Raw genomic sequence first — 12,950 nt, 5'->3', positions numbered from 1 at the left:
ATCTCCATGTTCTTATCTAGAACTTTGTTAAGCTTTAGGCTTTGTACCAGACTCCAAAGCTTTTTCACGGGCTCCCATGTGTATCCTTTATGCCCTTGCTTTTCCTCTAGGCTCTCCCAGGATTTAGGTATCTCAGCCTTCATAGGCCTTTGCACCAACAGAGGACGTGTTCTGCTGTTTCTTCCTTCTTGGCAATATCTGCACGGGCTTGTTTCTGCCACTCTGAGTCTATATGTATGCCACAGGAATCTGCAGTGTCCAGTTAGCAGTCCAGCTATTATTCTAGTCCTAGCATGGCCTAGATTTAGTAGTTGTTGGTTTCTAAAATGGTCCTTTGATAAATTTTTTCAAATGCCTCATTCCCATTGTGCAGAGGGCTTGTCATGGCATTGTCTAATGGATTGTTTTTGGCAGTTTGGTAAGCTACGAAAGGGTTCTGGGCCAATAGGTATCATTGAACTTTCCTTGGCCTATTTTTCGCCCTCTTCATTGCCCCTCTGCCCTGTGTGCCCTTGTACCCAGAACAGGTGGTCTGCGAGTCGGTGAACTGATGTCACCGGCACACGGCCACTTCCTTAGTTCCTCACTGAAGATGGCACAATGCCGAAACGATTTGAATAACTCAAATGAAGAAGACAGACCCAGTAAGTGGCCGTGTGCTGGTTCAACATGTCCAGATAAGGGTAATTTTGTTATTTTCTCCAATGTCTGACAGGGCTATGCAGTCCCAAAGGACACTAGATAGTCTGTTGAAGCTTCTGTTGTTAAAAAGAAAGGGGCCTAAGTGAAATCCTTAAATTATTAATTATTTATAGAAATAATTAATTATTTAGAGGGAAAAGTTTTGTTTCGACGATGCTTCTGTGTGTGAATGGATGAAATCCGCCAACCCGGCACGGTTTCAATTTCAAAATGAGAGGGCGAAAAGGCGAGTCACCCCGGCCGGCGCACCCCCGGCCAACATATGTTTTGGCAATTTTAAAATATAAAAAAAAACCCAGCCTCCCAATTTTTTTATTCCCTTTTCCTTTCTTTTTCCAATTTCCCTTTGGCCGTCCGCCCCGTCTGTAAATTGCTAATACCAAATCTGAATTCCCCGGATCGACGATTGGACCAGCACTGGCCGCAGGTGAGGTTCGACCCTCGGTGGTTCACTTTAATGACTGTCCGAATTTCCTCGGCCGCCGTCCTTTCGACAGGAAAATACAGGACAAATAGTTTTTTTTTTTAAATCAATTTTACCGTTTTTTCAACGTTCAACTGCTCTTCCTGCGAAACCCGGCTGTGATATTCGTTTCTTTTAACCGGACGGCTGAAATGTTAATAGTCCGCCCTCTCTGAGGACCTTAGTCTCGCCTTCGGTGCGTTTATTTCCGTTTTCATAGTGCTCAAGGTATGTTTATTTTTATCTATTTTCAATGGAAAATCGGCCGTTTTTGTACGATTTGTCTCGGAGAAACGGAGAACGACTTCTTTTCACCTCCCTCGACCCATTTTTAAGTCCCGGGTGGCCACTCCTTATTTCACAATGCTGAACCCGTTTGAACCGCCTGCCCGTTTTGCATTTAATGACCGAAGTCACGACAATTTAAGCTGGAGTGTTTGTGTAGCTAAGTCTAGGAGGAGACGTCTAAGTCCTACATGCTTGGATTTACCATTATATTATAGATGTGCCTATGTTAATACATCATTTTTAGACACAACGAGAAATTTAGCTAACTTTTGTCGATTTTTATCCTTTTACTCACATTTTTATTAAATATCCATTAAAAATGTAAGTGCCTGTGAAGAATGAAATAATATTTAACTAAGAAATACGATTTTTCTGCTGTTTGAGGGTGTAAAAACTTTATTTTGGCCTAACAGATCTATTATGGGACAAGATTTAGCTATTTTGATGTGCAGATTGGTCATAATACTTTCTGCCAAGAGTTTCAGATCTCATTATTAAAGATAAGAGGGTAATTTAGCTGGCTTTTGTTGATTTTTAGGGTTTTTTTTAGGGCTCTCTAGATCAGATTTTTTTTAGAAATAAGGACATAAAAACTGAAATTATTGTGCCAAAGGTAATGGAAATTCCCTTCAAAATATGTTTTGTATGATGTTTAAGGTGTAAAAAGTTCCTTTTGGCCTAACAGATCTAATATGGGACAAGATTTAGCTATTTTGTTATGCAGATTGGTCATAATAGAAATGTAACTACTTTCTGCCAAGAGTTTCAGATCTCATTATTAAAGATAAGAGGGTACTTCTGTTGGGCTGTCTGTTGATTTTTAGGATTTTACACACATCGTTATTAAATTGCATTAAAAATAATGCCTGAGAAGAATCAAATGATATTTAATTAAGAAATATGATTTTTGTGTTGTTTGAGGGTGTACAAACTTGATTTTAGCATAACAGATCTAATATGTGACTTAGCTATTTTTTTGTACAATTGATCATAATAGAAATTTAACTACTTTTTGTCTGGCTTTACAAATCTCATTGCAAAGATAAGAGAATAATTTAACTAAATTTTGTTGATTTGTAGCCTGTTACACTTATAACTATAATTTTCTCATGAATATTTAAGGAAGAAATGTGATTTTGTGCTTTTTGAGGGTGTAGAAACTTGATTTTAGCCAATTAGATCTAATCTGGGACGATTTTTTTTTTTTTTTTTTTTGAGATGATCATAGCAGAAATTTTAACTACTTTTTGCCTGGGTTTACAGATCTCATTGTTAAAGACGGGAATTTAACCATTTGTTGATTTGTAGCCTTTTACGCCTAGACATATAATTTGCCCATGAATATTGACATTATTGTGTCAAAGATATGGAAATTCTCTTCAAATATGTTTTTGTGTGATGTTTGAGGGTGTAGAAACTTGATTTTAGCCTAACAGATCTAATATGGGACAAGATTTATCCATTTTTGGTGGATATGATCATAACAGAAATTTTTACTTTTTGCCTGGGTTTATAGACCTCATTGTCAAAGATAAGACAGTTAATGTAATTTAGCTATTAAATGTGTGACTACAATTGCTTTAAAAAGATGTTTTTATTATGTTTGACGGTGTAGAAAGTTGATTTTAGCTCTCTAGATCAGATTGTTTTAGATTGCTATGTCTTAGAAGGACATAAAAAATGAAATTATTGTGTCAAAGGTAATGGAAATTTCCCTTCAAAATATGTTTTGTGTGATGTTTAAGGTGTAAAAAGTTCCTTTTAGCCTAACAGATATAATATGGGACAAGATTTAGCTATTTTGTTTGCAGATTGATCATAATAGAAATTTATCTACTTTTTGCTAGGTTTTCAGATCTCATTGTCAAATATAAGAGAGATAATTAAGCTAACTTTTGTCAATTTAACCTTTTACATGTATTCATGTAATGAGTTTATGACTGACAACAATTACCTTAAAATGGTGATTTTTGTGATGCTTGAAACTTGGGTTTAGCCTTACAGATCTGATTTACAGAAGTAAGAAGGTTTAGGTATTTTTTGTTAAATTTTAGTCTTTTAAAGGCATTCATGGTCTATAAATTGTTATTGTCCATGGAGAAGCAAGTGAAATTTAGCTAGATTTAATCTGAGACAAAATAGCCGTTTTTTGTGGAGATTGATCATAACAGAAGTTTAATTACTTTTTGTTTGGGTTTATTGTTTTTTTTCTCTCCCCAACAAGGGTTCCCAACAGCAGAGGTTAACCTCAAATCAAAAAGCCCATTTATAAGTATGTCGGGTTCGAATGTAGGGCCGCTGGATTTGAACTCGGTCCCTTTACCTTACAGTGATGAGCGCTGTGTCAACGCCTAAACCGTTGCAGCCATCGATGCCCCCTCTATAGATCTTATTATAAAAAACAAGAGGGTAATTTAGCCAACTTCTGTTGATTTTTAGCCTTTTACAATCATTTTTCTCTCTTTTTTCAAAAATATGAGGTTTTAGCTACTTTTTTAGTTTTCAATCTTTTAAAACCATTCTTATAATGTGTCCACATAGAATGTAATTGCTGCCTGTGAAATATCGAGTGATTTTTTATTAAGAAAGGTGAATTTTGTGGTATGTGAGAGTGTAGAAATTTTATTTCAGCTTAACAGATGTAATCTGGGACAAGAGGGATATTTAGGCATCTTTTGTAAGATAGATCATCATCATCATCACTAAATTTAACTACTTTTTGCCTGGCTTTACAGATCTTATTGTCAAAGATAAAGAGGATAATTTAGCTAACTTTTGTTGATTTGTAGCCTTTGACACTTATTCCTATAATGTGCTCATGAAAAGTGACATTATTATCTCAAAAATTCCCTTCAAAATATGTTTTGGGGTGATGTTTATGGCATAGAAACTTGATTTTAGTCTAATAAATCCAATAAATTCCATATGAGAAAAATTTAGCTATTTTTAGTTATCTTGACACCTATCAGATTTAATTTTTCATTGATAACAGTGACATTTTGTTACTTTATGTTGCGTCTGAGCATTACAGATCTCATTTTTGAAATAAAAGGTATTAAGTTAGCTGTTTTTGTTGAGTTTGAGTCTCCAACTTAAAATTACCTGCAATATTGTTTTGTGATTAAAGAAGACTCTTTTTGTACAGTTGTATCGCTTTCCACTTATTCATATAACATGGTTATGAAAAGATTCGTTTCTATGACAAAAAGATTTGTTAAAAAAGGCGTTTTTTGGAAGTTGTTTTAGGGAGTAATGAAGCTTAATTTAATTTTATTCCAACGTTTGTTTTATATAAGTTTTTAACATTTTTGTTTTGTTTAAATCTTTTATAGTTAATAATGAAATAAATGTTATGCGTGAAAAGTTTGGTTTTTGAGGAGTAACTTAGAAATAGTTATGAATGAATATTTTTGTTTGTTTAAGTGTATAGATAATTTCTTTTGTCCTAATCAGTTTGAGGATGTTACATTTGCTTTGTTTTTAACATTAATGTTTATTCTTTGATTAATAATGTGTCAAAAGTACTTTTTTTTAAGTCAAGAATCAGAAAAATCAACTAGTTATTATGCATTGTTCTAATGCATACAAGCTTTTTAGCTTCACACTCTTGTGTATGAAATGTTTAAAAATTAAATTCTTCATGAAATGTCATTGCTGTGTCAAATATAAGGAAATTTAGTTGATGATTTATGTGGTTTGTGAGTATAGAAGCTTTGGTTTTTGGTCTTACAGATCGTACCTGTTAATATTTCTAGTCACAAAGGTAGCCAGCAAGTTAGTTTATTTTTACTGATTTACCCATAAAGATCTATGATTCCAATATTTTCTTTTTTATCTTCTCCGAAACAAAGTTAAAGAAAGTAAGTGAAGACAGATTTCTCCTAGTGGTTTGCAGGGTAATTAGGTCATTACTGATCATTTTAGTATTCATTTGCTGGCTTGGTTTTTCAGGCTCATTTCTCTATTTTCAGTGCTGGTCTGCTGCATTTGACAGATAGGCAGATCTAAATTATGGATAATGACTAAACTACAACGAAGGAGTATGTGTTTGAAGGTTTTATTCTTCAATTATTTTTTTAGAGTTCCTTCTTGCAGACATTTATACTATTTTTGTTTAGTTTAAAATTTAGCAGTAAATTTAGTAGTAAATATAATGTAATGAAATTTAACCCCCCAAATATTTGGGTGAGTTGTGATGGTCGATTTTATCCTTAAAATATTTCTTTTTCGAAAAATTTATCATTAAACAAAAGTTGTGAAATTGACCCAATGTAATCTTTTTTGTCTAATGATACTAATAAAACCTTTTATTATATTTTTGATGAGTTTTTAGCATATATTAGTTTTTTGCTTAATGGTATTCTTCGTAGTATGATTTTTCTATGAAAATCATCTGTGAGTTTATAGGTGAAGTATGTAAAAGCCTGTTTTTAGCCTTATAGATAAAAAGTGTCATCTTAAATTTAGCTACAGATTTTATTTAACAGATATTTTTTTCACATATAGCCTAATTTCGATGTGCTACTAAAAAGTGATTTTTATCCTTAAACATATTTTATTTTTAATGTTTATTTATAAAAATATCTGGCAATTAACTGTCTTTGTATTTTACAATATTTACTACAATCGTCCACTTTCACAAATTTTCCAATATTGAGAACACGTGCGAAATAACTAAAAAATCCAGTGTTAATAGTTGCAGTGGAGTGATTAAACTTGAAACACCAAACATTGTAATGTCTACTGCTTAAAATAAATATGTAATGTACAAAAAGTTAAGTACAGATTATTACAAAATTTAAGAAAATAAATCCCATTGTTTTTCAATGTTTCAAACTTGATTCAATTTTAGTATTGATTCTCTTTGGACAACGACTGGCATTAAAGGGGAAAAAAGTGAATTTACCATTTAAATATTTGAATTATCAATACACAAATAATGCTTTATTTAATGCCAAAAATGTAAATCGATTAACGAAAATGCTTGTAGTAATTTTTTAAAATTCACGGCAGAACTTTTTCACAAGTTATTTGGTATTTAAAACCCAGAACTGCTGCTTCTCTGACAATTATAAATTTAAATATCCCTTTGACACATCACCTACTTGAGCTTAAAAAACAGCAACCCTAAAATTAAATTTAAACTACATACACTTAAGTTTTAAGGCATATTTATTCCAATTTCTTTAGCAAATTGGTTCTCTCTACTAATAAATATAGTTACAAGCCTTTATTAATTATCAGCATGATTAAAAGACTAATAACAATATTATTGCTGCACTTTTTTATCACTGGAATATTATTTTATAACTAAATACTTTATGGAGAAGACTTTCGAACTTGTGCTCTATTCATGTGAAATCCTTCTGTTTTAATTTTGATGTATTTTATTTTATTTTATTTTTTTTTTTTAATGGATTTCAAGTTTTTGGTAGGAAGTTTCATTTGTTTTTTTTCCTTTAAAGTAAGTTGGAAATCGTCTGAGCAAAACAAGCTCGAGAAATTGAAATTTGAACTTGTTCAGCATGCACTGTCGCAAATGCACCCACTTTGTTTGATTTGTTTTAATAGGTCCTCAGTGTTTTGGCTTAACAGAGGAAATTATTAACTGATTAGGGTTTGACCTTCATTTCATGACATTCACCCTGTAATGCCAGCCAAGCAATTCACAACAATTTGTTTAAAATATTTAAAACATTCAAATCAGTGTTAAAATTAATATTTGTCCTTTTTCTTTTCTTTTTTACAGAAGTAATGCCTCTTTTAGTCGCATCAAATGATCAGCCCATAAGAAACACATCAAAACTAGACAGGTTTATGCCTAACAACTCGATAGATATTCCAAAACATGTTGCGGACATGGTTATACAGCAGAACTCGCCCGTTAAAGCGAGGAAGGCGAAAAGGATACGATTTTTTGCAAACGGGGACAGGTTTAGCAAAGGCGTTGTCATAGCAATAACTCCGGAGAGGTACAGGTCTTTCGACAGCCTGCTGAACGAACTCACAAGATCTCTCTCCAACAATGTCAATTTAGCAACCGGAGTCAGAGTGATATTTACAATGGACGGAAGGAAGATTTATAACCTTGAAGAACTCGAGGATGGAAAGTTGTATGTCTGCTCCGGCCAAGGCGAGTCCTTCAAAAAGGTCGACTACACATCATCTCTACCTCACCCACCAAAACTAAAACCCGCAAGATCTTTTACACGCCTCACGTCTGCCAACGTCCAGAACTTAGTACTTAAAGGGACCAACTCAACGGTTCATCCGAGAATAATTATCGTAATAAGAAACGGAAACAGGCCGAGGAAAGTTTTTAGGCTTTTGCTGAGCAAAAGAAACGCTCCTTCCTTTGACCACGCTTTATCTAGCATTACAGATCTAGTAAAACTTGACACAGGTGCTGTTAGGAAAATATACTCAGCGCAGGGGCTTCAAGTAAGTCTTCTTTTTTTGATCAATAATTTCTTTCCTTATAAAGTGACGATGAGTGTCTTATGTAGTTATGCACTGTGATTTATGGTATTGCAGCTTAAAAAAAAAATTCACTTTAGTACAACATATCTGACTGTATTTAATATAAGAAATCAAAACCTTTTCAGTTTGCAAAACATTTGGCAATATGGATAACAAAAATTAAAAGATGATTGGATTATAGGTGTACTTAAATTGTGCAGTTTTATTTAATTCCACATTCCAACCTAATTGTTCAATCCATCTTTTGTACACCCTTAAATTTTTTTTCTTCTTCTTTTAAGGTTAATATCCAATTCGTCTCGGCTAGTTAAAGGAATGAACTCATCCTGTAAACCCACTCATCAATCATTTGCAAATTTAATCGGTCCGACTTCAGACTAACATCTGTTCCATTCTGTTTCAGATAACAAACCTAGATGAATTTTTTGATTCGGATGATATCTTCTTCGCATACGGTTCAGAAAGGCTGAATATGGACGATTTTGAATTAGATTACGAAGGTGAGCTTTTGAGTTTAAAACCTTTTGACCTTTGACGATTTAAAAACAAAATTGATCCTTCTTCAGAGCTAAAATCTGTCCAGTCGATTGCTAAAGGTCTGCGCAAAAATGGAGAGTTAAAATCTGGAACTTACAGCATTGACAAATTTGGTATGTAATCAATATTTACAAACCATCTAATATTTTCTATATCTTTCTCGCAATTAAATATATTAACAAAATACCATTATTTTATATTGTGAACAATTGGTTTACGAATGGCAAAACTTAATGATTCGTGCTAAGTTAATAATTTTTTTCTTTGCATTATTGCTTTGTTGCATGCTACTTTCCAATCAAGCGGTTCTAATCTTCTCAACCATATTTGCTCATTTATTCCTACATAAAATGAGGTCAGCTTGCAGAAACGACAACATTTACACGCCAGGGTATTTCATCTACCCATATAAAAATATTAAAAATACTCAATGGTTTCCATCTGATACCTATATTTGAATGTTTAAGTTTATTAATAAATTCCGTAACAAAAATAATTAATTGGGTCGTTATTAGTCATTTTGGTCTGTCTTTCTTGCTGGTTAGGGCACATCTGACAAATTATTGAGAAACATACTAACAAGCAACAGCAATACACATAAAATCGAACAAGCTAAGTTGATCATTTGAAATTGTGGTCATTTTTATAAATAACAATAGGAAATAAAATATATTTAAGAATAAAAATCATTCTATTACTTGCAGCTAAATTTAAGATGACACGTTTTATTTATAAGGCTAATAACAGGCTTTTACATGCTTCATCATCAACTCAGATGATTTTCAGAGAAAATGCCATGAAGAAATAACAAATATATACTACAACTCAACAAAAGCATAATTACTAGTTAACTATTGTTGCCTCCTGTTTGCTAAAAAAAAAAAGTCTTTTTATAAAGGAAAAACATTGAAGGATAAAGCTTGCATATTAAAAATTTAGATGCCTTAGTCAAACTTTCATAAAAAGCAACCATCATTCATGTCACATTCGATATTTTTCATGCAAAAACATTTGAGTCAAAATTTCCTAGAAATAAAATTTTCCTATGCAAATTTATTAATGTTTGTATTTAATTTTACAAGCATTATCTCCAAACAATAAAATAACGTGTAAATTTCTCAACCGTTGTTTAATGATAAATTAACAATAAAGAAGCACTTTAAGGCTAAAATCAACCATGTCCACACACCCAAACATTTTGGAAGATTTTCGGTGAGTAAGAGTTTAATTTATAAGGCTAAATTATTTTAGACTATACCAAAATTAAATAATAACAGAAGAATAAAACCTTCAAACCACACAAATACGTCTTTCCAATAGTTTGGCCACCCATTATTTAGATCTGGCTATCTTTCAAATGCAGAAGAAGATGAAGAAATGCCAGACCAAAACGGCCAGCAATGAGCAAATTACATGTCCCCCCCCCCCTTGAAGAAACTTTACAAAAAATTGTTAAGGAAGAAAACATTGTTTATTTATTTATTGTCTATAATGAATGGATATACCCTGGAACAAAATTCAAGTGAATTAAACTTCTGCACAACAAACTTTTACACAAACGGTTTATTTGATTTCTCTGGTTATAAATAACTTTAAGGTTACAGAAGTATAATTATGTATAAGTTTAATGTTGAAACAATTTTATGTGAGTAATCTGTATGCATATATGTGATAATGCTAATAAATTACAAATAAACCTGAAAGACAATAAAAAAATAAAAAAACAGACATCTGAATTTATTGATTTTTCATAATAGCTAGGTATAAAGATTAATAGTTGACTTAAAATGTGAATACAATGTTAGTAACTTTTTGTTTACCTTTATAGAATGCTTTTAGATTAGATTACAAATAAAGAAAATCAGTTAAGTTTCTTCTTTAATTAGCTTTAATTAGAGTGATGAGCTACTTTGGCTTTCTTTGATGAAACAATAAATTTGAGTAAAAAGTAAATTTTTTTTAAAGCATGGTTTTAAATTGGGAAAATCTAACCCAAATTAATGCTTTGGCCAATGATGGATGTAGCGTCAGTTTCCTAGCCCAAGTCCTGGGTGTGCCTCGCTCTACCATCCATAATGATCTACAGCAGTTTAGGGCCACTGAAAGTCTTGATCCAAGAATTGGTAGTGGTTGAACATGATGTACGATGGCTAGAAAGGATAGTTTGTTTTGCTTACTTCACTACATATCTCACTTTACGGCTTCCTTGATAGATAATCAACTCCAGATGGTCTGTAATGTAAGGGCGAGCTTTAAAATAGCATCAGAAGGCTTATGAGTCTTTAGACATCCCGCGTTAGGTTCACTACTACTGGAGAGGCAGTAGAAAGTCGACTATTCGCAAATCACCATCTCGCTTGGACTTTTGAACAATGTGGAAGGCTATTCTCTTTACATATGAGTGCTGGTTTGGTTTGTGTCAATGAGATGACGGACCATGTGAAGGCATGGAGAGTGCTTTAGCTTCGTGTGTTATGCATGAGTCATAGCCTTTTCAAAGACAGTCATGGTGTGGGGTGGAATCAACAACCATGGTGTACCAAACTGATTATTATCAATAGTAAGTTCGAGATCAGGGATGCATTGAACAATTTCATACCATTTTTGTAGAAGAAATGGATTCTGTTTCACAAGGCGAAATCCGATTGTTTATTTACTCAATACCCTGGAAATCTAAGGCCCCTGCAAGGCCAGAATAGGTAATGTAAATTATTAAGACGAAAACCAGGGAATAAATTGTTAATTAAATTTTAATTTATCTCTAAATGATTTTCCAGTACTTCCTTGATTTTTTTTTTTTACCATAATAAGTAAAGCATTTTATTAACACTCATGAGTTTTTGATCTCGTTTAATTTGGTTTATATTAAAATAAGTATGTTATAATTAATATAACTATAAAAATACATATAGTTGGAAATAAACAACAAAATATGAGTGTCCGGTTTTATTTATTTATTTATTTTTTTAAATTTATTTATTTATTTTTTTTTTTTTTTGTCTTTGTGTGTATATAAAAATAAACCTGAAATACTAGCAGATGTTTTAAAAATCCACCTTGCATCATATATAAATGTCAAAAGTACATTTTTTACTTTTTTCTATTCCTAATGAAATTGGCCTTTCTTTCTACCTTTTATAAAACATACTGGCTTGGTTTTAAATCCACCTCTACCATTTTTTGATTTTAACTGAACAGTATCATAAAATAAAATTATCAATCTGTTTAATTTAGTTTTGATCTTAATCGAATAGGTAAAGGGATTCCAAAGCTTCCAAATAAGACCAAAGCTCTGAAGGAACAAAAAAGGCCCGACTCCTCGTCGAACATCTCATCGAGAGTCTTGGCAAAATACAACGTCGGTCAGGTGATCGGTGATGGAAATTTTGCCATCGTTAGAAAATGCACTGAAAAGTAAAATCAATTTTCTTTCCAAAAGGGAAAAACGGCATTCTTAATATTAACTATTGTAATAATTGCAGGAGCAAGAATTTGGAATACGCTTTGAAAATAATTGATAAATCAAAATGTGTTGGGAAAGAGCAGATGATAGAAAATGAAGTTGCAATTCTCAGGATTGTGAAACATCCCAATATAATACAGCTGGTGGCAGAATATGACACCCCAACTGAGCTCTACTTGGTTATGGAATTAGTTAAGGTACTTATAAGAAGTTTTGAATAAAATTAAACTAATAGATCGATAAGTAATTTTGTTCAATTTAATTTTTTTAAAGGGTGGAGATTTGTTTGATGCAATATCCAGGGCTGTGAAATTCCCAGAGTCAGATGCTCAAATAATGACACAGAACCTTGCATCAGCTCTGGCATATTTGCACGAGCAGAGCATCGTTCACAGAGACATAAAGCCAGAAAACTTATTAGTAAGATGTTCATGTATATTTGAAATATCGGTTGTATATTTATTAATAAAATTTTAAGGTTGAAATGGAAGGCGACAGGTTGAAGACGTTGAAAGTCGGGGATTTTGGGCTGGCGCAGAAAGTGACAGGACCTCTCTGCACCATCTGCGGCACGCCGACGTATGTTGCACCTGAAATACTCACTGAAAACGGCTACGGCCTCGAGATCGATGTCTGGGCGATGGGCGTCATCCTGTACATAATGCTCTGTGGCTTTCCTCCCTTTGTCAGCGCCAACAACAACCAAGAAGAACTCTTTGACGACATCCTCAGCGGACAGTACGGCTTTCCAGCGCCATACTGGGATGACGTGTCTGATCTTGCCAAGGACCTTATATCTCACATGCTCCAGTCAAACCCTCAGCTCAGGTTCACAGCGGAAGATGTCCTTGACCATCCCTGGTTTGAGACTTCAGACAATTAGCATTTCCGGAATAAACGATTTTGTGTTTAAACCAATTTTTTTTTTTTTTTTTTCAAGCAAATTCGTGATACCGGTGTTCTGTAAATTAATATATATAGTAAAAAAAGTGCTTTATGTATAAATCACAAAGGGTA

General features: G+C 33.0%; 1 protein-coding gene across 2 annotated transcripts; it reads left to right on the top strand.

The window, feature by feature from the left end:
- Window positions 1-956: 956 nt before the first annotated feature.
- On the top strand, window positions 957-12,872 carry LOC106667824 (serine/threonine-protein kinase DCLK2-like). 2 transcript variants are annotated; one of them, XM_014396021.2, is made up of 8 exons: window positions 957-1,129; window positions 7,203-7,894; window positions 8,337-8,433; window positions 8,500-8,583; window positions 11,725-11,884; window positions 11,953-12,130; window positions 12,207-12,353; window positions 12,412-12,872. In XM_014396021.2, the coding sequence occupies exons 2-8, from the start codon at window positions 7,208-7,210 to the stop codon at window positions 12,814-12,816; spliced, it is 1,758 nt and encodes a 585-aa protein (XP_014251507.1). In that variant the 5' UTR covers window positions 957-1,129; window positions 7,203-7,207; the 3' UTR covers window positions 12,817-12,872. The 2 variants fall into 2 exon arrangements, with proteins under 2 accessions (XP_014251507.1, XP_014251509.1); XM_014396023.2 differs by having other exon boundaries at window positions 963-1,393.
- The last annotated feature ends 78 nt before the right edge of the window (window positions 12,873-12,950 follow it).

This window comes from Cimex lectularius, unplaced genomic scaffold, assembly GCF_000648675.2.
Source record: "Cimex lectularius strain Harlan isolate CLEC.00 unplaced genomic scaffold, Clec_2.1 scaffold95, whole genome shotgun sequence".
Taxonomy (NCBI): Eukaryota; Metazoa; Arthropoda; class Insecta; order Hemiptera; family Cimicidae; genus Cimex; species Cimex lectularius.
The sequence above is the reverse complement of the archived record's forward strand: the minus strand, read 5'-3'. Positions and strand labels throughout refer to the sequence as shown.